Below are 26717 nucleotides of genomic sequence, written 5' to 3' on the forward strand. Positions count from 1 at the left end.
CCCCCGCCTGCGTGGGGCCCTCATCTCTTTGGTTTCGGCCACAGCCACTGTCTGCTTAATGTGTATATTTTTTAATAGGGAAAGAAAAAAAAAAAAAAACCGTCTGCAAATTGCAAGTTTAAAATCCTCCCCATTTGGCTTTCCTTAATTAAATGTATAATTCATGAGACACTTTCCTTGAAACCATTGCATTTTTAAATATTTCCCCCCGTCCGTGCCGTCCCCCGTCATTAATGGTCCGGGTGCCTTGGGTGCCTTTCGGGGTGACTCAGCAGTGTCATTCGCGCCCCCGGCGATCAGTCCGCAGCCCCCGACGGCAGCCTCCCGATGTTGTTATTATTCGGAGTGGCAGCTCCGCAGGAAGCAATTGGGGCCTCTATCTGCTGCTCTCTCAAGCATACACAAATCCCATTTTCCCCAGAGCACGATTATGTTTTGACATCTTTTACAGCCCTGTGTCTTGTACTGCGATATTTAAAACACAAACACAGAAGATATACGCAATTACACCCATTACATGGGACGCGGTTGTCACGAGCGGGGAGGCCTCGCGCGCGCGTGAAAGGGACCGTGACGATAAACTCTGACCCTGGAGAAGGGGTCAGAGCCGGTGGCAAGCTTCCTGAAGTGGGAAACACACCAGTGAGGCCTTTGGGGCTCGGAGTCCGTGGAACGCTCCGCCTTCGGGACGCTCTGGAAGGAGTGGACGTCACCGCCAACCTTGTGTGTCGCTCGGGGTTGGAGGTGACTGGCCTTCGGGCTCGGTCACGGTCGTGCTGGCTCCGCTGGCAAAGACCCGGCCGGGGAAAGTCATCGCTCTCCGGGCTGGGGTCACGGATGCCGGCGCCTTCGCTCCCTCCCGCCTGACTCAGCCCCCGTCTGTTCCAGTCACCGCGTAGCCACCCCGATTTGCCACCCCTGGGCGCATCGGCCTCCTGGCTGGGACAGTGGAGGCGGCCGCCTCTGTGGCCCACAGAGGGGCAGGAGGTGACGGCCTCCGGGTCCCTGTTGAGGCCCCACTGTGCGCGGCCAGTCCTGCCGGACAGAAAGGAACACACAGCCAGCTTCTGGGAACGGCTGGCAGGCCTCGGGCTCTAAGGAAGAGGCCGGTCATGGAGGGAGGGCCCCTCGTCAACCTCAGGGACACGCTGGCTCCTGGTGCCTGCCAGCTTGTCACCCGCACGCCGCGGGCCAGTTCCTCAGCGCCCATCTTCACGGAGGCCGTTGGCGCCTCGGAGGCTTGGTCTCGGCACCGGGCAGAGCGGCCCTGTCGCGCCCACCGCCCGCCTGGGTTAAAGACCAACGTCGTCTTCAACGCTGGAGCTGACGAGGCCGGGGGTGGGGAGGCTTCTGCTCACTGGGCTGCCTTTTAAAGTGTGACATTTATTTACAAATAGCTTACGTCCCTGTCGCCCCACTGAGTCAAAGTTGAAAATAACCTTTGATTCTGTCAAGATTCTGACCAATGGCAGAGCCTGAAATGACTCGAGAGACAGATGTGACAAGCAGATGTGACTCACAGCCCGTCACCTCGGTCACGACACCGGAAAGCCCGTCTCCTGCGGTTAAAAAATGAGCACCTTCGGAGTTGCACGTGCTCCAGAATGACGTGATCTTACCCCAGACAGAGAAAAAGCGTTGTAGGTGTCCCGCGACGTCTCGGGGAGCGGGCCTGCTGCTCTGTAATGACACCGAGTTAAACCGTTGTTACGTTGTGATGAATCTCCTTTTCATTTGGTGTCTGTGTTGCATCCGGCTCGGCTAACAGTGAAAATGATGAAAGATATTTTCAAGGATGAAAAATATTTTCAAGGTTTTAAAGAATCCGAAGTAAGATTTGGTTTAATATTAGGGGGGGAAAGTTGCTTTCATTTTATTTTTCAATATTTGTCTACCTGTTTTCCAAATCCCTGTTCCAGAGTGAAAACCAGCGGTAAGAGAGGCAGGTGGTCGGGACCTGCTCCGGTCCGGGAGCCAGACGGCTCGTTAGCTCCCGTGCTCCTCGGGCCGCGGGCCGGGTGACGGACGTGACCGCGGGGCAGGTGCCTCGCCAGCCCCTGCCTTGGGGTCCGGTCCTCGTCGGCAGGAGCCTGGGGGCGCCCCCCCCCCCGTGCCGCTGTGAGGATCGAAGGGGCTCGTGCGGCACAGACTTCAGATCTGCGCCGTGAGCGCTTGCTGTCCATGTCACGGCGACTCCCACAGCGTCGGCGCCACGGGAGTGTCCCGAGCGAGATGACTCCGTGGTATTTTCACACTGTTGCTGAAGAACCCACCAAGTTCATCAAGTCTTGTGGAATTTGAGAAAATGCGACCCCAGCGGGGGGGTCAGCGGGCGGCTTAGGCCCCTGGAAACAGTCCCGGAGCAGAGGCTGGCGTTCGCTGCTTGGCCTCCGGGTGCTGGGAGACACCCTGACTTGGTGCCATCGGCACCTGCTTCCCGGAGGCAACTGACTCTCTTCCAGTAGCTAATTCGATGCTGCCGAGAAGACTGCAGGGATTTGCTTCTCTCCGGAGCCCACCCGGCAAAAGGAAATGACCACCTTAGCTTTCGCCTCTGAGTAGCGTGCTGCTCACGGCTCACGTCGATTCCCACCCCTCAGCTCGCTCAGCGTCTGCACCAGCATCTCCGTGTCGGGGTCGGTTAAAAGCGTCCATTCTACGGACGCGAAAACTGAGCCTGGAGAGGTCCCATGGGTTGTCCCTGCGGTGCGGGGTGACAGGCCCCGATCCCAGCGCGGAGGCTCCCGGCTCACCCTGGGCGTCACGCTGCACCTTAGGGGCCGATTTGTTGAGCGTCAGGTTAAATCATTACTTAAAAGGAAAGATCTGGGTGAGGACCGTTTGGATGCAGTGGGACGAACCCGAAAGGCACCCAGGCCCCTTCGGTTTGACGAAGGGCTGCCACGGGCTCCAGGACCGACGTGACCACGTACCTCCGAGGTGCGGCGGGGCGCCGCAGAGGAGCACCACGCCTTGGCCTTCTCGGACGGACACGGCGCTCCTCGTTTTGGTCTCAAAGTCCTCGATATCTTGGGAAATAAAGAAGAGCAGGTTTAGAATTTGTTACCTCACAGAAAAAACAACAACGTTCTAAGGAACCCGAAGCTGTTTTTATAATCGACAGTCGTGAACGCTCATACTTGACGGACCAGAAGGTTTAGTGGATGTCGACTTATCTACTCGGACTAAACGGAGTCAGTAAGAAACACGCAGGCGAACATCCCTCACACTCCGCTCACTTTATTGCCCCAGCCGCCCGGCGCCCAAGGGGAGGGAGGCGAGACGCGGGAAGACAGGGGTTGGGGGGCGTGCTCTGCCGACGTGCTGGTCGGGGGAAGAAGACGGGAAATTCGGGACGAAGGTTCAGGCGAAGGCCTCGGGGTCCGGGAAGGGGGTGCCCGGCCCTGTGGAGAGGCTGCATTTGTACCGAAGGAGAAGCCAGGACGAGAGATGCCCCCGCCGACCGGAGACGGACCTCGGGCCAGGGTTGGTCGGATGGCAGTGAAGTAGACGCGCTGGTTCTGATGTGTAAGTTAATAACTCCGGCCTGTCCCCTACTTTGGGTCATAAACATACGTCACCAGATGGACTCTCCTCAGCTGCGCCCCCTTCCCTCCCCACCCGCTCTGTTCAGCCCCCGCCCGTTGCCCTGACTTACCCCTGGCACGCCCTGGGTGCTTCCGACGGAGCATTTTGTTTTTTTAATATATCTTTATTGATTTCAGAGAGAGGAAGGGAGAGGAAGAGACAGAGATAGAAGGATCAGTGATGAGAGAGTCATTGATCGGCTGCAGCCCGCAACCCGGGCCTGTGCCCTGACCGGGAATCGAACCCCGATCGCCTGGATCCTAGGTCGACGCTCAGCCGCTGAGCCACGCCCGGCCGGGCCCGAAGAGCATTTTTAATCAGGTTCCCCCCTTTCTCCCTGGACACAGGAGAGCCGAGTGAGCCTAAATAGCGGCACCGTGGGCGGGAAACTGTGGCCCCGACTTGGCGTCTGTGGACTTGGGTTTACACCACTTTAAATGTTAGTCAGTAATAACCAGGCCAACGAGCTGTGTTTAAAATAAAAACCCAGCACGTCGAACTCATGGTTTCTGTTTCCAGTAGTAGTCACAGGTGAGAATGCTGAGGTTTCATTCTATTATTATCATTAAAAGGTCCCATGAAGTTGTTGTTACTTTTTAATGGTCACAAAACCAGAAACTGTCACAGAGGCTCAGTGAGGAACTGGTCCTATAAAACCGACAGGCCGTGGCGGGACCCTCTCAGCGTCGCCCTGACCGTGTTCCGCACCCCGACCCCATCGGCCACGTCACTGTTCACGGGAAGCCGTGACCGCGGAGGACCCCGCTGACGCCTCAGTGGGGGTGTCCACACCCACTCGTGCGGTCGTTTGTGATTACAGCGGGGCTTCTGTTAGCTGCGTGAAAGGAGATCAACTTCCCTCGAACGTCACGCAGGTCCTGTGAGCTGTCAAAACAGTCTTTCCAAATGGTATGAGCTTATGGGTCTTAATAATTCAGATTTTAAAGCTGTTTAGTAGCACATGGAACAGAGACAGGGTGTGATTTTGCCTCATTTGAAGGAGGGGCCGTCTCCCGTGAACGCGCTTTGAACGGGCCTATTTTAAGGATCCGACCTGATTTTCAGCGTCCCCCCTGCTGGCTGGAAACAGTACAGTTCGGCTCCCGCCGAGGCGAGGGTCCCTCAGCTAGGCGGCCGCAGGGGCATCCGGTGACATCTCCTTTGCTCTTTGAGACCTTTAAGGGCTCTGGATTTTTCTCCTATGATCAGAAGCCAGAGGGAGCCGCCGGTTTCTATTCGTGTCCCACCCGTTTCCCCTTAAGATAATACAGCTCAGTGTGGATTTGTTCCCCTGGAGGGTCTCAAAACTACCACGCTTGGAAAAACTCCCCTGGGCCGCGAAGGTGACCGCCCGGCCGCCCTTGAGCTCGAGGGCGGGTCCGCTGTGCCGGCTGCTGCGAACACCCCGTGGCCGAGGTCGCTCTCGGCCGCTCTGATGACCGGGCCGTCCCCAGCCCTGCGGTTTTATTGCTGGTGCTGGTGGCAGCACTTGGCAGGAGCGGAGGCACAAGTTCGGTCACGAAGGCTCCGCTCCAGCGACGAGCAGGAGACGCCTGCCGACGGCCCAGAGTGGCCGGGCCATACGCTCTCTCCCGGAGCCACCAGGAGGCCGGGGAGGGCAGGGGCCCCGCAGTGCACTTTGCATTGGGTCCAAGCAGCGCTGCGGGTTGCGACGAACAGCCAGTCGTAAGGAGAAGCCGTTTCCGCAGCCGCCACCTGGGGGAATGAATCTCAGTCTCATCCGAGGAGGAAAAGAGCGTTTGCTGCCAAAGCCCGAGGATCACCGTCGGAAGATGTGCCAACGCGCCCCCAGCCTTCTACGCCCTCCCGATGCCGCCCTGGCCTTCAGGAGCCGGGACCTCCGCAAAGCCGCCTGCCTCAGCTCCGTCGCCGCCTCAGAGGCGGTGGACCCGCCCCGGCCCGCAGCTCATAAGCGCAGGACGCAGAATTTAATTCCGGACACTGCGGCTCCAGGGGGCCTCTGCTGAACCACCAGACGAGGCCGCCGGCTCTTCACGAGAGCGCCACCCAAGACGCACCCCGGAGCGGCCCCCGCGCTGCCGACGGGGCTCGTTTCCTCCCGTCCCGCGCCTGTGACAGGAGAGGCACCGCCAGGCGTGGCCGTCCCCAAGCGCCCGGCTCCGTCCCCGCCCGGCAGGTCCTCAGGATCATCTCCGTCCTGCTCAGAGCGAGTGTTCCTGCCGCTCGGGGCCACTCCTAGGGCTCCGCACGCCACGTGCCCCAGACCTCACATCCCCGAAGTGACAGAGCCGGGATCTAAAGACTCGGGTCATTTAACTCCTTATTTCTACCTTTTTTCCTTCATTTCACGCTGATTTCACATCTTGTATCTAGTCTCCTGCATTTCCCCCCAACAGTAAATTCACAATTAACTTTTTTCTGAATAAAAAATTAAACAATTGAATTTAACTACTAATAACAACCCAGTATCCTGTGACTAATAAGCTGGGACGTATGTGGCATGTCTCTCGTTAATAACACGTTCACCGTGGAAACGTCTCGCCCCCAGGGCTCCCCGGGCGTTTCCCGTCCTACTGATCAGTTTGACAAGCCTACGGCCTGTGGTTAGAAGCCTGGGCCCCAGCGAGCCCGCCGTCGGAAGCCCTGCTACCAGGGACTAGCAAATTCCTTGGTCTCGGCCTGCTTCTATCTGTCTGTCTGTAAAATGGGTTTGCACACTACCTGCCTGTTAGTTTGGCTCAACACTATGAGAGTTTTAAGTACATACGCAATAAACATTAGCTATTACCTTCGGCAGAACACAGCTAAAAAATTACTCAAAGTCTCCTTGGAGGCTCCACAAACTAAGATGGGCCATGAGCTACCTCCGGCCCCTGCCGGCTTTTGTAAATAAAGTTTTATTGGAACACAGCCACGCCCACTAGTTCCTGTGCGGTTGCTCTGGTCCTGTGACAGCCGAGACCTGGGCCTGCCAATCAAACATCTGCGCCCGGGCTCTGCACAGAACAGGTTTCTGACCCGCTCGGCCCCTGCCCCTGAGGGCTGACCCTCGGTGACGCCCACGCGACGGGTGCAGGACGCCGCCGAGGGGGCCTGAGAGCAGAGACCAAGGTTCCCTCCCGGGCGCCCTGGAGTGTGAGCCCCCGGGAGTCGGAGGCACTCGAGGGGGGCGCGAGGGGAAAGCGGGGAGAGCCCAGTTTCGACAGCTCTCATCCCTGGATACGAATGAAACTTCTTTTATTTGAAAAACTGTGCTGCTTCCACAGACACTTTTTTATTAAAGGTGTTTATGAGACTCCGCAGTCCCTCCCACATAAACCAGGCGCCCGCCGGCCGCCGCGCAGGCCCGAGCGGTGGCTCCTCGGGAGGAGATTTACCTGCGTCGCAGGAGCAGAGGGGAAATAAACTCGCTGATTTCATTCCTTTCTGCTCAATGAAATCCTTATTTTATCGCTAAGCGCTGACACCTCCAGACCTCAGCTCCTCTCTCGCCCCGCGAGAGCGAGCGGCGCGGGGAAGCCTCGCCCCGACACCTGGAGATCGCGTCCCAGTTTATTGGAACCTCAGTCACGGCCACGGCGAGTCGGGAGATAAAGGGACTTCGCCCGCACGGCGCATAGAGGAGGTGGGGAAATAGCCTCTTATTTTTTTTTGTCTCCTTTCAAGATATTAAACTTTATCCATCAGAATCTACAGCTCTGGGCGAACATGCCAACACCTCAGCCACGGGACTGCTTTTCCGGGACCACCCGCGGGAGGTACTGGGATGAGGCTGGCGCGGGAAATGCAGACGGGGGACACAGAGCCTCGTCCTTCAGGATAACGGGGCGCGGCGGGGCGGACGCGACGGTGCCGCTCCCTCCGGCTCCGGCTCCGGTCCTGCGTTCGGTCCTGCGGTCGCCTTTGAAGCCTCCGTGTCCCACGTCTTCCCAGGGACAGAGCCGGGGTCTGGGCAGGGCTGCCCTCCGGGCGCCTGTCTTCAGTCGGAAGGAGGGCTTTCTGCAGGACGGGCCTCACCTGGGGTCCAGCCTCGGGAGAGGGGGGGACGGATGCGAGAGCCTGGCTGCCCCGGGGACTGGACGCTGGAGACGAGGGAGGGAAGCGTCCAGAAGTGAGGGGGTCGAGGAGGGTGCCGGCCCTACGCTCAGACGAGCACTGAGAACTTGTGGGGGGACAGCAGGCGAGCGGCTGCCGGGGGAGCCCCGTTTTCACCCGAAAGCCGGGCGGCGATTGAAGCAACACCGAGAGGAGTCGGCGCAGAGCAAGGCGCGAGGGTGTCGGGGTTCGGCTGCCGCCCTGCGGTCTCGGGTCCAGGGAAGGGTCTCAGCATTGCTGGGGGGTGGCGGGGGGGCCTCAAAAGCGGGAACCAGTGGAGTCGTGTGGCTGAGGGTTCGGGCAGCGAGGGAGCGTGGGCGCTCCAGGGAGAGCACAGGGAGGGCCCGGCGCACGGTGCTGTCCAGGCAAAGTCGGGGCAGGGACGTGTGTCGGGGGCGCGCGGGGGGCCTTCCGTCTGCTAGAAGGGTGTGGAGCTGAGGGGCGGGTTTCACCCAGAGCAGCAGGGACTCGGACGCCTCCTCCTGTAGCTGCAGAAACAGGTGGAGGCTGAGGGCAGGTGAGGGACACGGGGGGGGCTCTGCAGGACACCGGCCCGGGCACCGTGTGGCCACGGTGCTCAAAGCCCAACTCGGGGTCAGTCGGAGCCCACTGCCCACGCTCTGCTCAGTGCTGGGCTTGCTGGGCACAGACGAACGGCTATTAATATTCGTATTTATGTTAATAGCCATACCCAGGGCCCTCCGTCAGCAACTTGCCAAGAAGCAGTGCCACTAATCCCGACGTCGACTCCTCCAGGCTGCCTGTCCTCTTTAATGAAATTGCCGGGATTATTTCTGAATGAACCTGAGACCAGTGCGGACGCGGAGCAGAGGCCCCTGGCACAGGCCCGACCCCAGGCCCCGCTGTTTACATTTGCTCCCTTTCGCTTAAAAGGGAAGTTTAATTAAAACAAATCCTTTGTGCTCAAGGGAGAAAGCCCCAGCCTCAGGGCTGGCGTCGGGCTTGTGGATGGGATTTCTGGAAGAATTAAACGAGGGCTCTGTAATCTCCATTCATAAAAACAGAATTGATTTACGCAAAACAACTCATTAATATGCACGGAGTAGGCCTCTCAAGTGCAGAATTCTCAGAAAGGGGGGAGCATCACCCTGAAATTGACTTGTTAAATCACGTCTCCGACCTGGACTCCTCCTCATTTGCATTTCCCGGCGTCCTGGGCAGAGCTATGGCCCCGAAAGACCGTATTTCTGTCGGGATCACAGTTGGAAAACCTATTGCTTCGGCTAATGCTCAGCCACATGTCCCCTTGTTCGGTATCCCAGTGGCATGAATACACTCGCTGTTGCTCTTTAAAAAGTGCCCGTAGTCGTATCTGAGCAGGTGCACACGCGCAGAAGATAGACTGTACCTTGCTCCGGGCTCCTGCCTGTGTCTGGCGCATAGTAAGTGCTCAATAATTAGGCGTCGTTTAACTGTGAGAATGGATACGAGAATCTGGGAATGGAGATCAGCATCTGCGTCTCCTCTGGGGAAAATGATTTCAACGTTCCTTTTAAAGTGGGGAGGGGTCTGCGACGACCAATGCACCTGTAGACGGGGACCCGCCGCGTCGGTTCTCAGGAACGCAAGTCAAGCTAAGGCGAGGTGCCCTTTCATGTCCTCTGGAAGTGCTGACATTTGAATAAAGCTGACCATAGCAGCGTTGCCCGGAAAACACTGCCCGTTAGAGAAGAGTTTCATGACGTCGCGATGGACAGCGGTCGGTATTGCCTTCTGGAGCCGCAGACGGGCATTCCCAAATCTCACGCGATTCCTCCCCACGGCGCTCGCAGCAGAGACGGGTATGCACGGCCGTCCCAAGGGACATGCGCAAGAAGATTAACTAAGTTATCCCTCCTTGCGACTGCAAACAACCCACATTTCCATCAGCAGCAGAAGCCACTCGCAAATTACGGCACATTCCTGCATAAAACATTATATACACCGGGGCCGGGGCCGGGGCCGGGGCCGAGTGAACCAAAACCACTGCAGCAACATGGACGCAGCTCGGAGGTTCTGTTGGGCTAAAAAGCCAGGCGCAGTGGAATTTATACCGTGCTGTTCACATAACGTTTCAAAAGGCAACGTTCGTTATAAATGTCTGGGCCCAGGTAGTGGACAGGAGGGTGGCAGGGCAGGACCTGCTGGCTGGGGGCCACGTTCTCCCTGGACACGGCTGAGTGGCGCTGTGTCGCGGGTTCACGTGTTCTGCCGTCCTCTCCACGGGCTGTACCCTGGGCGGGGAAGGGGTCACGCTAACACCTTAAACCACAGCGAGCGACTCCAGAGCCTGCCCCCGGAAACCCTTTATCATGTCCCCCAAAAGGTGTGCTCGCCCTTTGAATAGTTAAAAAAGCGTGTTCATTAAATTACACTCCATTTTCCGGATTGAGCTGCCTGCCCGTAAAGTGTGTTTACATGTTTCGGGACACGCTGTATGTACTTTGAAGTCCTGGATTCTAATTTGCCGCTTAAGTAACACTGACTATCCGTTGATAATACACCTCCGAGGAGATTTCGTCGGATCCGTTGGAGCAAACGAGGGTTTCGGTGTCATTCCCAGGCCGTTCTTATAAATCTCAACAGCAGCGTCTCCGAGGGCTGCGTTCAAACTCCCTCAAAACCGCCGTCAAGAAAAAAGGGTAAAAACAGCGTGTCAGCCTTGGGTTCTCTCCGGGCCGCGGATCGGGAACCCTCGGCGCTGGTGGAGCCCATCCCTCGCCTCCCCACCTTCTCCCTCCCACCTCGGCTCAGCCGGGCGGCGCGAACGTGCGATTTTATTCAAATAAACCGCAAACAGCCCTGCCGAGTGTAAGTGGAGGTGGGGGGTGAGGAAAGGCCTGGATTTTGAAAGAGTGTCATTTCCGATGAGTCACATAAATAGATGTCCAGCCGTGATGATGAAGGAAAAGTGAAGATAAAACCTTGGGCGATCGACTTCCCTGTTGATTTGAAAAATAAACATAATAGCGGCTTGCTCTGTAATTCGGCCCGCGGCCGCGCACAGTCCGTTCGCCTGGGACGTGCGTTATTTTTAAAAGCAAAGACGAAGCTCTCTCCTGGACGTGAGACCAGCCGGGGGCCGCGCCGTTACTGCATTAGGGCGCATTCGAATGTTAAATCCACGGCGATGTTGTTTGCTGCTGTTTCCAAAATGAGGGTGGAAAAGCAATACTAATTTTCAACTTTCTTAAGAAATTCCAGGAAAAAAATACGCCTTTGCCTGCTTTACTTAGCTGCTGCTTTTCCGCTGCACAAAGAAAGGTAAGAAGCCGCCCGGCGTGTTCGTCTGTCATCAGATACGCGTTAACCGCTGTCCACGCGCCGCAGTCGCCAGAGACTTTCCCGTCTCCAAACGCACTTTTAAGTGTCATTTTTAAACTTCTTCCCCTGGGTCTTAATTTCTTCTTGAGATAAAAATGCGCTTTATCACCGTATCGTCAGGATCGTGTTTAACTGGTTCCGCGTTTCTTATATATTGAAAAAAATGCGGAGGCTTTCTGCAGTGATCAGGGCCCGCGAGGCCTTTAAAATGTATATTTAAATGTATATTTAAATGTGAGGGGTTTCATGGGTTTTTTCCTTTCCCTTTCTTCTCGTGAAGACCCTGGGCCGAGACTGAAATGAAACCGCACCTCACCCGCGAGAAGGCAAACACGTTAGAAAACCTGCCTCGCGGGTCCGAGACCCTCGGCGGGACGTCCGCCTGGAGAACACGCACCGCCTTTGCCTGCGGCTGTGGCTTTCGGTTCCTGCGGATCCTGCTTTACTTCCTCCATCTGCAGGTAAATAGAGTCGATATTTAAAAATTGCTTTCCGGTGGAGATGCGGGAAATCCCGGGTCGGCGGCAGGCGGGCGCCTGTGGCCGAGGGGCCTCGTGCTGGGGCCTTGACCTTCTCCGCCTGTAGAACTCGGCTTCCGAGCGGCTCCGGGCGCCGAGCGAGGACGAAACGGCCGCAGGCCTCGGCCCGGGCTCGCCCGGCCCAGAGCCGCAGGCCGAGAGGTCCTGCCTGCTTACGGCCTTTAAGGTGGGTTCTTGCCGCGTGTTCCCTCCCCCGCCTGAAGTCGGCCTCGCGCCGCGGACGAGCACCCTGCAGCCCCACACGCGGGCGTGGGGATTGCGGTGTGGGGCTCCCCTAACCGTGTGTGCGGTGGCTTTAACACGTCAGGCAGATTCTTTCAAGGAGAAGGTGTGTGGCAGTTTCAAACCACAATGAACGACCGTTTCAGATTCCTTAGCATCATTCGAAACATCTCCACTGGTGGGCTTGACACGTGAACGCGGCGCTTTCGGCTTGGCTGGCGGGTGAGCAGGTTAAGGTGTTCAGTTAGGAGACTCCGGTCTTGCTGCCCCGCGTCTGCACTAACGGAGCAGACTTACTGAGAACGGAACCTGTGGCTAAGTATTAAATAGCACAGGACCCAGAAGTCCTGTTCATAAGTGACTTTTATCCCACACGTTGATCCATGGCTGGCGTTGTATATGACAAGAATCTCCAAAAAACCCCCCAAAAAACCCAGCTCAGTGAGATCATAGGTTTCTTTCAAGCCACGGATCTTTCTGTTCCCGTGGCAGGTGCAACGCTCCCTCTCGCAGGGCAGAGCAAGTAACGAACAATCACGCGAGAGGACGCCACCCACCCTCCCCCGATCCCCAAAGTCCTCGGGAACTGAGAGAAATTCAAGCAGCTACAGGTGTCACTGGTAAAAGTCAGACTGGCTGCACCCTTCGCGAGGCCCAGGGCGGCCACTGGGGCTCTGGGTGACCGGCCACCCGTGGAGGGATGTGCTTCAGGGTCGGGCGGGCCGGGCGGGGCGGGGGTTTTACGTTGGCGCCACCCGGGTGCTCGGAGTGGCAGCGTCCCCTGGGGAAGGGCAGCGAGCGCCTCTTGTTCCAATAACTCAGAACGTAACTTCGTGAGTCTGCAGAGATGCAGGGTTTGCCTGGTAACAGCCGCTTCAAGCAGGTTTGATTTAGGGGAACATCTCAGAACAGGTAGTTGGTTTTTTTTAAAAAAAGGTAAATAATCAGTGAATTTAAAAGTATATTTTGTTTAAAAATTGGACAAAGAAAAGGAGGGACTCTAGGGCAATAGAAAGAGCAGCGGCGCCTCAGTTCCCGGCGTGAGAAACCGTTGCTATCGGGGCCGGAGGGAGCGCACAGCCCTGGACAAGCCAGGTGTCTTGTGTGGTCAAGCGCATGTTTGTGGAGCCTGATCCCGGTCACAGGCATCCCCAGGGGCCATTTCCTATCCCAGCAGGAGAAGCGAAATACTGGGGAGAACCATCCAAAGTCCGTGGGCAGTCGCTTATTTCTGTAAAACACGTTTCCCACCAGTATTTTGGTCCCTATTATTTTGCCGGGGGGTGATCTCGGCTGAAATGCAGACGGGAAGCATCGTAATTGCCTTTACCCTAAGTTCTGATGTGACCGCCAGGCGCCAGGTGTGTGGCATTTAGCTCCACGCTTTGCTTTCTTTCTCTTGTTTCACAGGTGCAGGCCCTGCGGGCACAGCCACGTGCACCTGGCAATGCACTCGTGTGCGTGCGTGTGTGTGTGCAGGACCGCATGTTCATGTGTGTGGGCATACGGGGGGCTAGTGCAGGCTTGCCTTTGTTCGTATGGAAAACAATACAATAAGTAATAAGTAATAATACAAGAATAAACTGTGTTTCGCATACTCACCACTGTAAACCTACATTTGCTCTACCCTGTGTATAATGTGTGTGTGTAAACCACATGCAAACACATGTGTGCATACATATGCACTTGTATTTCTGAACATGTATATGTGTGTGTGTGTGTGTGTGTGTATATATATATATATATATATATATATATATATATACAGGGCATCCCCCAAAATGCATACACACTTTAGCAGCTGATTCTATTACATTTTGAAAATGAAATGTATTTTAATAAACACTGCCTTTATAATTATTCAATGTGTATATACATTTTTTGGGACACTATACACACATGCACACAAACACACACACACATATATATATTTATATATTCAGGAATGGGGCCAGCCCCAAATTGGTCACCATCAGGGGAACCTTCCCATGGGTGGAGCAAGGGTCTCAGGGACATGAGTGGGAAACAGACCCGGTGATTAATTCATATACCCCTGAGCCCTAAAAGCAGTTCCACAAGGTGGGCTCTGGACATAGATTTTATTAATAAAGTTTCAAAGCAATCACTTTTTCGAGGTAACAGACAGCAGGGCCCTTCCCTGAGCACCTGTCCCCGGCCCCTGAAGGGTCCCCTGGGTGGGGGGCTGAGGGAGGAGGCGCAGGGGAAAGGCAACCTCCTTCTGCACCCACGTCCACAGAGAGGAGGACATTCCAGCCGTCCCCGGGTTCCCCACAGGACATTTCCGCCCCTGGCAACACTGCACATAAAGGGAATGAGACACTGTGTCTATTGTTCATCTGCTAATGTCCCCAAATGTCACCAAGGTAATTACTTGGATGACATTTATGCGAGGCCGCTGGACGGTGTTCGGGTTAATATAAAGTCTGCCCGTGGCAACCGCTCTGCCCCCACCTGCATCTCGCGTGGGCCTGGACCCCTCCCTGGGGTAACGGCCGCCCCTCCGCAGCCAGGCCTGCCCTGGGCCCCTCCGCGCTCTGCACCCCCGCATCCAGCACAGGAGAGGAAGGGGAGGTAGAGATGGGTCCTGTGTCTTTATCTTACTATTTCCATCTGGAACTTTCAGAGCTGTTTCTAAATATAAGTCACGGGACGTAATAACAGTGCGATTGTCTGCTTTTGTCGAAACAGACTCCATTTAACCGCGGGAGTCTGGATTCGCAGAACCCACTCTGTGGAAACGTCTCGCCTCCGTAAATTCATGTTTGCTCTCCGAGCGCGGTTGAGTGGCAAAGCCGGATTTTCTCCTAAAATGAATATAATAAAAATACTACATTTTCATAATCACGGGAATTATAGATTTTTCCCAGAAACTCACATGCAAATTGGAGCTGGGCCTTCCGACTCAGAGCCGTGCCCAGCAGGTTGGTGGCCAGGCACTGGTACGTGCCCCTGTCCCGATCCGGGCGCGGGTGGCCGATGGCCAGGCTGCCGCTGTCCAGCCTGTAGCGAGAACCCGTGGAGAAGTCAAGGTCTCTGCCATTTTGCCTCCACCTTCAAGGGAAAAGAAACCAGATTATGCTTATGAATAAAGAGTCGGCCCCTAGTTGTCACACACAACATGCATTTGTAACCCTGGGGACCAGTAAGGAAACCCAGCGAGGGAACATGGGGAGACGACCCCACCAGGTCCACCAAAGACAACCATCCCCGCGAGCCCAGTGATGTCAGGAACGGGGTATTTGACAGATCTACTCTTTTTTTAAAAAATATGTTTTTATTTCAGAGAGAGGAAGGGAGAGGGAGATAGAAACGCCGATGTGAGAGACGCATCCATCGGCTGCCCCCTCACGCCCCCGGCGGGGGGTCGAGCCCGCAACCCGGGCCTGTGCCCTGACCGGGAATCGAACCCTCACCTCCTGGTTCCTAGGCGGACGCTCAACCGCTGACCACGCGGACCTGGTGAAAGACCTGCTCTCCGTGAATTACAAACATGCACCAGGCGTGTAGCAAGAGGCGACAGCCTTCAACACGAGAGGGAAAACTTAGACATTCGTTCCCCGAGCGGCTCTTCCAGCCGCAGGACCGGCCCCTACCCGGCGCCACACTGCGAAATGGACTGTCAGAGTGATTTAGGGGCAGCACCGGGACGAGCGTGTTGTAAACGGCACCGGAGAGATGGCACAGATCTCCCGGTGCCAGTCTGGGGCCGATAACAGCGGACGACAGCCTGGCGACCACAGAGCACAACCGTCTCTGTTAGTCTCTTCCTGGGAGAATTAATCACGCTGGGGACAGCTCCCGGTGCTCAGAGACGCCAGACAGCGTGGTGCCCGAGCACGACGGACGCAGCCCAGAGCTTTCCGCCTGAGGCAGCGAAGTCTCCTGGCTCAGTTACTGGTGGGCGATCCTCTAGTCCAAGAATCAGTTAGGAGAGGCCTCGCCATTCTTTATTTTTAGGAACTGTAAGATGCTGCCCAGGAGACGTGGCTCAGGGGTTGAGTGTCCAAGACCTTGGGGTTTGATTTCCGGTCAGGGCACATGCCCGGGTTTCGGGCTCGATCCCCAGTCGGGGGTGTGCAGGAGGCAGCCAATCAATGACTCTCATCATTGACGTTTCTCTCCCTCTTTCCCTCTCCCTTCCTCTCTCTGAAATCAATAAAGATAGATTTAAAAAAAGAAGAAGAAAGAAAGAACCATAAGATGCTTTGGAAATTCCATTTGGTCATTTGAAGATGAGTGAATGCCCAGTAATGATCTGTCACTGTCCCCACCTTGCACCCCTGACTTTCATCATATTTAATGAGATACGTTCCAAGGGCACAAGCTGTGTGTATTCATAGAGACCCCTCAGGAAAGCAGACATTTAAAGACGCTGAGTTAAGATAACCAGTCACTTAGGAGAACAGGTGGGTGGCTGTTCCCAGGAAACAGCCAGTTTCCAAACCACGAGGGTTTGGGGTCCGTCCGCTCTCCCGGGATTCTTCTGGTCACACGAGGATCAGATTACACATGCGCTGGTTGGGGTGGGAACTGGGAAAGGAGTGACATTTTACAGGGTTCTTCCCAACGTCATCGACCTTTTTAGGGCCTCGTGAAACACCCCGTGGGGCGCGCCTGGCAAACGCCTGCCACAGTGGGAAAGAAATAGACTCAGGCAACTGCCCCTCGACCGAGAAAGATCAGAGGCGACTGACTAATATCAAATCCATCCAGCCTTTGGACCGAGTCATGGCTTACAAGTTATTGACCCAGTTCTGGGCACCTGAACTTCTTTTTGATAAAAGGAATTTGAAAGACAATAGTCAAAAATACTATGTTCCACTTTGCTGAATGTTCTGCCAAATTGGGTTTTTCTGAGGGAACGTGTGCAGCGTGTGCGACCTCAGGTGAAGCAAATGGACAAAGTCTCCTCTCTGGCTGCCGCCCGGGCCCCTGCCAACGTGGCCACTCCGCCGTCACCAGCTCGCGGGGCACGGTCTCCGGACCCCGGTTCCCTTTCATTTCAAAGCAAAGCGGACACTGCACTCGGTTTGCCAGGTCCCCTTAGTTTTGAAATCAATCACTGGAACAAGTGCTGTCATCGTTACATGCTCCTAATTAAGCCCCGTAATTGTTTTTCAACACGGACTCAAAGAGCTCGGCGCTGCTGCAGCCAATGAATTTTTCACAGTCGCCCCACGATCATTCTAATCACTGCGGTGCGATGATTATTAAACTGCACATAGATCGGGGTTCAGGGCTGGTGTGGGCTTTGTCCTAATTAATATGTTGGAATCGATGGAGGAGTAGCAGCAATGCATCGAGGCTGGTCGTGCACACACTGCTGAGAGCCCTGCACACCCGGGAGAGTTTTCCTGTGATGCCCGTGAGGAAATACGCTTTAGATGATTATTTTAAGCATCTAATTAATATCACACCAATTCCAGGAAACATAATGGATTCGAATTAAAATCTTGACCTTTTGCTGGAAACATCCTTCACTATTGAGACGTTGAGTCAAGAATATAATGGCTGGGGCCACCTCTGTCTGCTGTCCTTCAGGGATGCAGGTGTGTGAGTGCGGCGTGTGTGCGTGTGTGTAAGTGCATGTGTGCATGTGTGTGCGCCTGTGTGATGTGAGTGTGGTGTGTGCACATATGTGAGTGTGGTGTGTGTGCGTGTGTGTAAGTGCATGTGTGCATGTGTGTGTGCATGTGTGATGTGTGAGTGTGATGTGTGCATGTGTGTGGTGTGTGCGCAGATGTGTGAGTGTGGTGTGTGCATGTGTGTAAGTGCATGTGCACGTGTGTGCCTATGTGTGGTATGTGCACATATGTGAGTGTGGTGTGTGTGCATGTGTGTAAGTGCGTGTGCACGTGTGTGTGCCTGTGTGTGGTGTGTGCACACATGTGAGTGTGGTGTGTGCACACGTGTGAGTGTGGTGTGTGCATGTGTGATTCAGAACTGGGCCCTGCTTTAGCATTACATGGGGAGCTTGTTCAAAGTGCCCATTTCTGGGCTCATCCCTACACCTGTGAGGAGAACTCCAAAGTCTAAATTTCCGCAGTCTCGCGGGTGGTGGCCGGTGCCCGCAATTTGGTACCACTGCCCTGTGGGGAGAGCCTTAGGCCTAGTGTGTCATCCAGTTTCCGTAGAAATCATCTCTCTTCTTTATTCCAAGGCCTATTTCCTCTGGCTTCACACTGTACCCACATGCCCTGGAGTAATGTTAGGGCCTGAATCACGAGATGTTCCCCCATCACACACATGCACACACATGCACACACACAGGCACACAGGCCCACGCACACACTCACACGGAACAGGGTTCTCAGCGAGTCTGCCGCTATACAAGTTAAGTTAGAAAGGGTCATATTAAAACTAAATTTCACATTTCGTTGCTGATGTGCATTGTCTGAGAGAACGCCTGCCCTTGGCTTTGTTATCAAGGAAACGGTCTGAGGCTGACAGTTAAGCATGAAGGACTCAGGTCTTTCCTCCCTCTTTCCAGGGCCTCCCCTGTTAGTGTTCTGTGCTGTAACGTTGGAGACGGGCTGACCGGGTCATGGGGTTGGAACTACGTTGCCTGTCTTCAGTCTCCTAATGTACAGGACACAGCCGGTCAGCTCTTTCGTTGTTAAAAAAAGAAAAAAGATGCTGAAGTTAGTTCCGCAAATTACAAGGGACGGTTGTCCTTAGCTTTGTGCAGTCAAGCCATTTAGCTGATGAATCCAGAGGACGTTAAGATCAAAGTATTATACATATAAATATGGTATTTTTAATGCAACATGAAAAGTAGGCAAAACCAGCTTTTTTTGCCAAAATGGGCTGAAATTGTTGCATTTTGTGTGTGTTGATTCAACTTCCCTGCTAAAAATTATGATTTTTGAAAAATGCTTTCCAAACCCAAAATTGCAATAGTCATATTAGTAGTTATTCCGTCTTTTCCTCTATTCTCTCTGCCTGCAGTTCTAACCACGACTGCCACTGTGCTCACACGAGCGTGTCATGGACACGGGCACAGCTTTCAGGCCGAGTCCCACGCGCCACGGGATCGACTCCTGCCTTCCCCGCACCGTGAACGTCGCCGGCCCTCCCTGCCCGGGTCCCGGGGGCGTCTGTGAGGAACAGGTGCCACCATCGCCGTCTTACCCAAATGACAGTTCTTGTTCCGCCTTGGAAGGTGCTTCACCGTCTTCAAGACATTTTCTAAAGTCAGCGCTTCGGGGGGATGGGACCCGCCAGTGGGGCCCAGGAATTTATCGGATACAATCACGTTCCCATTCTGATGAACTGCCCCGGGGGGGACATTCCCAGCCCCTCATCAACACCCCGAGGTGGGCCGAGGAGGCGGCGGCCCCGCCCGGGAGGGGAGCACAAGATAACCTGACACTTGGTGCCTCAAGTTTGGGAAACAGATCTTTCCCATTGCTCCCTGTCTTTCCCTAACTTTCTCTTATTTTTTGTCTTTCTGTGTTCCCTTCCCTCCCTCCCTCCCTCCCTCCCTCCCTCCCTCCCTCCCTCCCTCCCTCCCTCCCTCCTTCCATCTATCTTCCTTCCCCCCCTTCCTTCCCCTTCCTTCCTTTTCTTGGCACCAACGTCAAGAATAAAATAACTGTTCTTAGGAAATCTGGTCAATGAACAGAGTCCTATGCTAGTGGCCGGGGGGGGGGGGGGGGGTGGTTGCTGCCTGGGGAACGGGAAGATTTTGGGAACAAATTTATGTGTCATTGAGCGGTGGGCACACAGCGGCACCCCTGTCAGAGTGCACCCTGTAAATTAGGGTACCTTGAGCGCTTTTTGGGGGTGCGTTTCACCGCGCAGACACAGAGAGCGCCAGCGAGGTTCCACGGGGCAGGGCCTTACCTGTATCGGGGAGGAGGGTAGCCCGTCGCAGCACATATCAGGGTGACTTCGGACTGTGACAAACCCAAAGGGAAAACGACATCCCGCGGCTCCTGGGTGAAGACGGGAGGGCTGAAAGGACCGTCCCCTGGGAAAGAAACGCGGGGTCGCGTGAGAGACTGGCCCGCTCCGGGCGTGGGGCGGCGAGGGCCACGTCAGCCCACGCTCGGGAAGAGTCGTTATTTGAAACAGCCTCAGACACACAGGAAGTGTTGCGAGAACGGCACAAAGAGGTTTTTTGAACCATTTAGAGCAATTTCGCAAAGCGATGCTCTCATCCCAGATAAGTCAGCGAACGTCTCCTGCAGGACCATCCTCGTGTGTAACCGCAGTGAAACCACCCAAATCAGGAACTTAGCCCCGGTCCAGGGCCGGCCTCCAGTCTCCAGGTCCCAGGTCGCCGTGTTTCCTGACGAAGCCCTTCCCGGCGACGGATCCTGGCGGGCGGCACAGGTTCATCTCGATGAACTTGAAAAACGGGGCCCACCGGCGGGGGACGGTGCCCACGCGGGACGAAAGGTAGCGCCAGGGACCTGGGAGATTTCTCTCCATTGTTTCATGGTGCAGAATAGGAACATGGGTTTGAAAGATAACGTAAAAACAATAAAAAATTTAAAAAGATAAAATAACATAATATCAAGATGAAAGAAAACCATAGAATCAGATACATTCAGAGGCGGCAGACTTAAGGATACAAATGGCAACCGGAGCCGCATCTTTAAAGAATTAATAAATCAATTAGAGTAGGCGAGAGACAAAACCACCAACCGCTGAAAGTCCGTTACTGGCGTAAAAGGGTAATTTGATATAATCACAATGGATGCAGTTGGAAAAGCACAGGTGACAGAGCCATTGAAGAAAAGGCAATGCGTGGAAAGGACAGAAAAGACGCTCAAGGATCCTCGATGTCACCGGGGGGGACCCCTCGCGAGGCCCCCCGAGCGGATGGAACTCAGCCGGGCCCAGGGACGCTGCGGGAGGCACCTGCCGGCTGGGGGACGACCCTCAAGCCACAGAAGGACTTTGTGAGAAGACCAGGCTGGGTCAGCAAATCATCTAAAGACCTAAAAACTCAGATTACTGTTCGGTTTAATAACAGGAGCCTCCCGTGCCAGGGGACAGTGACGAGGGGCCCACCAGACTCCCCGCGAGACGGTGATGGGACGGTTATCACCCCGAGTGCCTTGTAGATGGAATGGCATTCTGCATTCATCATAAAGAGAAGCAGGACTCCCGGGAGGTGACTCAGTGGCTGTTCTGGAGGAAACGGCCTGAGGGTGAGATCCGCCAGCTAAGGTCTCAGGTCTCGGGGATTCGGGGAGAGAGGGTGCACACGGGCCACATTAAATAGAAAATAGCACTGACACCAGCTTACGTTCAGTCAGCTGCGGGACAGAATACGGATGCTTTGAACTTGGACAGAATGAAAATAACAACAAACACAACGCTGAGGAGCAGGTGTGGGAATAGAGTTGGAAACGTGCGCTGACAGACCCCCTTTCACAGCAGAAAGTCAGCAGGAGATACGCAGGGTGCCCCCAATGGGCACACACACTGCGAACAATTTTAAGGGGGGTGTTTATTAAAGTGCATCTCATTTTCAAAACTGAGCTATCAGCTGTTAAAGTGTGTACACATTTTTTGGGACACCCTGTATATACACATATATGTCAGAAGCATAAACTTTCTATATATACATGTAATTTTTTATACCTGTAATTTTTAAAGTGTAAGCACTCTGACCTCTTAGTGCTGTTCAGAGAATCCTCTACCCGCAGGGGAATCTTTTAGAAAAAGAAATATTTTTTGTCTTAAATCATTTATTAGATATTCAAAAGTCTCTTTATTTTAACTTTAAAATAAAATTTAATTGCAATGTTAAAAGTAGTCTCTATGGTATGATCCCATGTTTATGAAGGTATTTTCCTCTTGCTATGCATTTATCTATCTAAGTTAATCTACCGTCTCTGTATTTATATGCATGGAAAGATTGTTGCAATTTTACCAAATTTGAATAATTTTTACAATGAAAGAAATCATTAAATTTGGGTAAGGATTTTTATTTTCTTTGCATAGCTTTACATAGTTTGAATGTTGAAAATCAACATGCATGCGTTAAAGAAAACAACTGGTTTTTCAGTTACGGACAGAGGCTGGAAGCAAACTTGTTGAGACGGTAACCTGATTTCTGTCGGCTTGAATGGCTTGTCTGTCCCTTTTTGTACATCTCTACAACCCTAAAATTTCCGATTACGCTCCTCCCCACAAAGAAAACCTGGCTGAAACCGTGGGTATTAAGTGCGGAGCACAGCGCCAGGCACAGACGGGCACCGAGCCAACGCCCCTTTACTTCCTTCCGCCCCCTCGTCGCAGAAGGTGCCGCTCGGGCTCCACGCGGTCCCGTCGGGGCAGGACTGGGCTGAGTAATGTCTGACGGTTGGGAGAGCGATTTGTGGTGTTCAAAGGACCTTACGGGCACCAATTAAGAGATTAAATCCCTGCGGTACCTTTTGTGAGACTCACATTTCCAATCTCATTTAGCTGATGACTTTAAGATAATAGAATCGGGCGTTTGTGGACAACTGGTTCACCGTGGAAGACGCAAGAGCTGGCTCGTGGTGAGATACCGCCTGTCAGTACCTTATTTATTCATGCATATTAATTGTTATCAGTCTTATTTTTTATTTTTTCTTTAATGTTGAAGGTGTTACAGACGTCCCCCTTTACAGACGTCCCCCTTCTCCCCATTGGCCCCTCCACGGCGCCCCCGCCCCCACCTCCCGGGCCTTCGCCGCCCTAGCTTCTGTCCATGGGTTAAGCACTTACGCATGTAAGTTCTTTGGTTAATCTCTGAGCACCCCTCCATCCCTCCGAAAGCCATCAGTCTTGTTATCAACATTTTAAAGCTTGGTTCATACCAGCAAAAAGTCTAGCCTGTCGATTCATTGTCGGGTCTCCTCTGGTAAACGGTTGGAATTTTTTTCATCCTGCGATGAAGTTAGTGAACGATGCTGTTGCTTTGCCTGCGGTCAGAAAGCACAGAGGACATCGGTTTTCTGCACAAGAACAGGCGCGAGCTGTGTAGCTGACGCTGGGTCGGGCTGAGGGACGTTCGATGTTTGCTCAGGGCCGCCCTGGGGTGGGTGGTGTTCCAGGGCTGGTGCTCGCTGGGGTTTGGGTCCAGGCTGCTCCCACGACGGCTCATCCCACAGCTCTGCCTCTCCGGCTGCCTTTGTCTTCTAGTACTAGCCTCTGCCTTTGTTTCCAAACCGAGTTCTTCAGCTTGTCCAACCCACCCTAGACTCGGGTCAACCCTGGACTCGGGTCAACCCTGGACTCGGGTCAACCCTAGACTCGAGTCAATTCTAGACTCGGGTCAACCCTGGACTCGGGTCAACCCTGGACTCGGGTCAACCCTAGACTCGAGTCAATTCTAGACTCGGGTCAACCCTGGACTCGGGTCAACCCTAGACTCGGGTCAACCCTAGACTCGGTTCAACCCTGGACTCGAGTCAACCCTGGACTCAGGTCAACCCTAGACTCGGGTCAACCCTAGACTTGGGTCAACCCTGGACTCGGGTCAACCCTAGACTCGGGTCAACTATGTCTGCCCTGCAGTTCAGGTTCTATAGAGAGAGTCTCTCTCTCTCTCTCTCTCTCAAATTTCCCTTTGTCTTCCAAGCAAGTTACAAAATTAAAAAAAAACAAAAACAACAACAAAGAAAGCTCAGAGAGATTTCCACCTAATTCCAGGGAAGGAAAAGCAATTCCAGGGGGGTCCAGGGCGTTCCCTGGGGTTCTGGCCTAAACCCTGTGCAGCTCAGAAGCCCGGTGGGAACGGCCCTGGTCTGCTCGCCTCTCCCTCTGGGGGTCTGCGATCCTTCAGAGGCCCGGTCACTGCTTTTCCCCGGGAACTCTGCGGCAATGTTCACGGTTTCCTCGCGGGGGTGGAGGACTGGGCGGTGTCCTGGAGCAGTAACGGCAGCCATGGAGTTAGCAGCTGTTACAGACACTCTCTGAGATGTGATCAAATGTGACTCAATGCAGGTTTTCCTGTGATTCCCACTTGGCAGGTACGAAGGCCGAGACCCAGAGGACGGCAGCCTGTCTGTGCCCACAGAGCGGGCGAAGGGGAGCCCAGCTCTTCAGCGCCACGCGATGCTCCCCCAGAGCCCACGCCTCTCTGTTACCACGTGCGGGCTGTGGGCGTGTGCGCGTGCGCACCTGGGTACGTGTGCTTGACTCACGTCACAAAGTGTGGTAAGTGCTGCTTTTTTATTTATTTTTTTTAATTTTAGGAGCTTTTCAGGTTTCATTAACTGTAATGGACTCGGAGATAAAAACGCCCGCTGCCTGTCACCTGTCGCCGAGGGCGGCTGGGACAGCCTGGCCAGCGGCCCCCCTGCCCACCGCAGACGCTGGTTGGCAAGGTCCGGGGCTGTGCCGGGCCCGGGCACCTCTGCGCTGTAACAGCCGGAAAGCGGGCGAGGTTGGGGAGACAGTGGTCCAGTTAGCCGGGCACTGCCTCAGCCTCTTTAACGACCGGCCGGAGATGAATCGGAGCCCGGCCCGGCTCCTCGCGCGGCCGAGGGGCGCCGCCCTGGGCGTCGGCGGTCCCGGGCACTGACGAGGCTCGCGGCCAATTACGCCTACGACCCGAACCGCCGGGGAGGTTCCCTAAGGCGGGCGGCGAAGAGGGGTCGGGCAGGCTCTTGTCTCTGAGGAAATGCTTTTGTGTCCCTCGAGTTGCAGAGCCTCTGACAGACACAGAAAAGGCAGGAGACAAATAATGAAGTTAATGATCTCAGCCTGCGTTCCCATCTCGGCCGCCGCCTCCGGGCTTCATCTCCCTGGACAGACGGGCGGGAAGGGGCCTGGGCTGTCGGAAAGGTTCACGAGGGTCTTTATTTCGGCTCTTTGTTTCCCTCTGAATCCCCAAGGCCTGCGACAATGCACGTGACGGCCCTTTCATCCCTGTGTGGTGAACAGAGACACAAATGGACAAAACCAATCGGACTCTGTTATAATTAATGAATTTCCTGTAAAACCCATCAGCAAGGCTCTTGGCTGAGTATAAAGGGTTTAATCTGTGTTTGTCTTAGCTGTATCCTTTCAGATGAGTATTCGCGGAGCGCGAGCCCTGCCCGTGTGTGATGCGGGTTCACCCTCATCACGGGCCTTTGTTCAGTCACCAGCCGGCGTCCCCCGGGGGCCTCTCTGCGCCCGTCACTTTCAGAGGCAGGGGTACAGCAGAGAACCACACGGACAAAACCCTCCCTTCTCCTGGGCCTGAAAAGCGGAGCGGCCTCCCTACCTCCCCGTCTGAGCGGAGCGGCCAGGCTGCTTGTCTGAGGCTCCGGTGAGCCAGGTGCCCGCCGCCTGAGGACAGAGCCCCCCTCTCGCCCAAGCCCACCTCCCCCGCCCGGCGCTGAGGGTGCCCCCGTGTCCCCCCCGGAGCACTCCCGCAGCGATCACAGTCATCTAAGGAGGGAGATGCATGCTCTCCGGGTGACTGTTCGACCCCAGTAAACGCCAAGCGCCATTAAGCGTCGCCCGTCTCTAGAACAGATTCTCCCGACTGAGTCGCCAAAGTCAAAGGAGGTATTTCCGTGACCACAAGCAAGTTAATTTGCAGTTTTGCATCAACAGTAATGAGCCGGGGCCATAAGAACCTAACCTTTCATTTGCCTTGTTGCTTGATGACCGTGAGCCAGGCTCCCGGGCGGGAGGAGAGGGGTTGTGGAGTGGGGCGCCAACCTTCAGCGCTGCCTCGTGCAAAACAGCCTTCAGCGGCCGAGACAACCAGCAGGGCCTCCTGTGGCGCTTAGGAAGTTACAGGGACGGGTCCCCAACAACGGGAAGTGACATCACTCTAGAGGCGAGAATAGCGAGATCCAGCAAGTAATGCGTGAAACCAAGCACCTGTCAGAATAGCCCTGGTGTCTAGGAAAATGTGCCTGGAGAGGTCTGGGAACATGAGGGTCCTCGGGGGGACCCGGAAGGCAGAGCTGGGCGGGTCTAACCAAAGCTGTGAGTCTCTCTAGGCCCATGTTACCTTGAGTGACTCGAATGCCTGTGAACAGCATAGAGGCGTCTGCAGAGACACCCCGAAGGGCAGTAAATGGAGTACGCATTGGACACTGCTTTTTAAAATATGTTTTTATTGACTTTTTAGAGAGGGAGAGAGAGAGATCCGCATCGATATGATAGAGACACACGGATCGGCTGCCTCCTGCACACCCGCTAGTGGGGATCAAGCCCGAAACTCAGGCATGTGCCCCGACCGAAAATCGAACCTGAGACCTTCTGGTGCCTGGTCGATGCTCGACCACTGAGCCGCGCCGGCCAGGCCTGGGCAGTGTTTTTAGGGTGCTCTGCAGGCTGGAGACATTCTAGCAGGACCACTGAAGCCGTAATTCTCACGCTTCTTGTGTGTTTAATGGTGTGGAACGGGTCTAAACGCTTCCTCAGTAAAGAACTGAACCAGCCCCGGGAAGGGCCGGACCTTTGCCTTAGGAGGTCACCTCTAAGCCCTGCAGAGTCCTACCTGGTAAGAGGTCAGTTTACTGGGGCCTGGGGCGGCCGGATAGGCTCTGCCGACGGGGCGATTCATGGTGCTGGGAGGAGGGGGGCTGGGACCAAGGGGCGTCACATGGGCACTGACCGAGTCCCCGTGACTGAGCCCCAGTAACACTGGACGTGGAGCCTGGAGGGGGCTCCCCGCACGCTGTCCTCCCGGCTCCCTCCTGGGAGCGGTGGGCGCTGTCTGCCCAACGCCGTAGGAGAGGACGGCTGGGTCTCCGCCCCTGGGACTCCCGGATGCCACCCAGGGGCCTCTCCTCTCGGCTGAATCTGCGCCCGTTCATTGTAATCGACCGTAACTGCTGTGTAGTCACCACCGCGTCCCTAAGGGACTTGCTGCCGTCTCCTCCGAGTCGTCCACACAGTTAGAAGGCGCCTCACGACAGTCGGGGGGCCTTATCCTCCGGGGTCTGCGGATCTCAGACTGACTCAGTAGTCTCCCTGGATTAACCGTCCCCTGGGTTACGGTTTCCGCTGAGC

General features: G+C 55.0%; 1 protein-coding gene across 1 annotated transcript in view; it reads right to left on the reverse strand.

Annotated features, from left to right (window-relative positions):
* The window catches only part of CNTN6 (contactin 6), a 127489-nt gene that overhangs the window by 57591 nt on the left and 43181 nt on the right, over positions 1-26717 (reverse strand). Inside the window, exons 3-5 of the mRNA XM_081159966.1 lie at positions 19617-19743; positions 14647-14822; positions 2934-3029 (exon numbers count right to left, since the gene is read on the reverse strand). Of these exons, the coding sequence (XP_081016092.1) occupies positions 2934-3029; positions 14647-14822; positions 19617-19743 (399 nt within the window). The remainder of the gene's footprint in view (positions 1-2933; positions 3030-14646; positions 14823-19616; positions 19744-26717) is intronic.

Source organism: Miniopterus schreibersii, assembly GCF_964146895.1.
Source record: "Miniopterus schreibersii genome assembly, chromosome: 15".
In the NCBI taxonomy this organism is placed as follows: domain Eukaryota; kingdom Metazoa; phylum Chordata; class Mammalia; order Chiroptera; family Miniopteridae; genus Miniopterus; species Miniopterus schreibersii.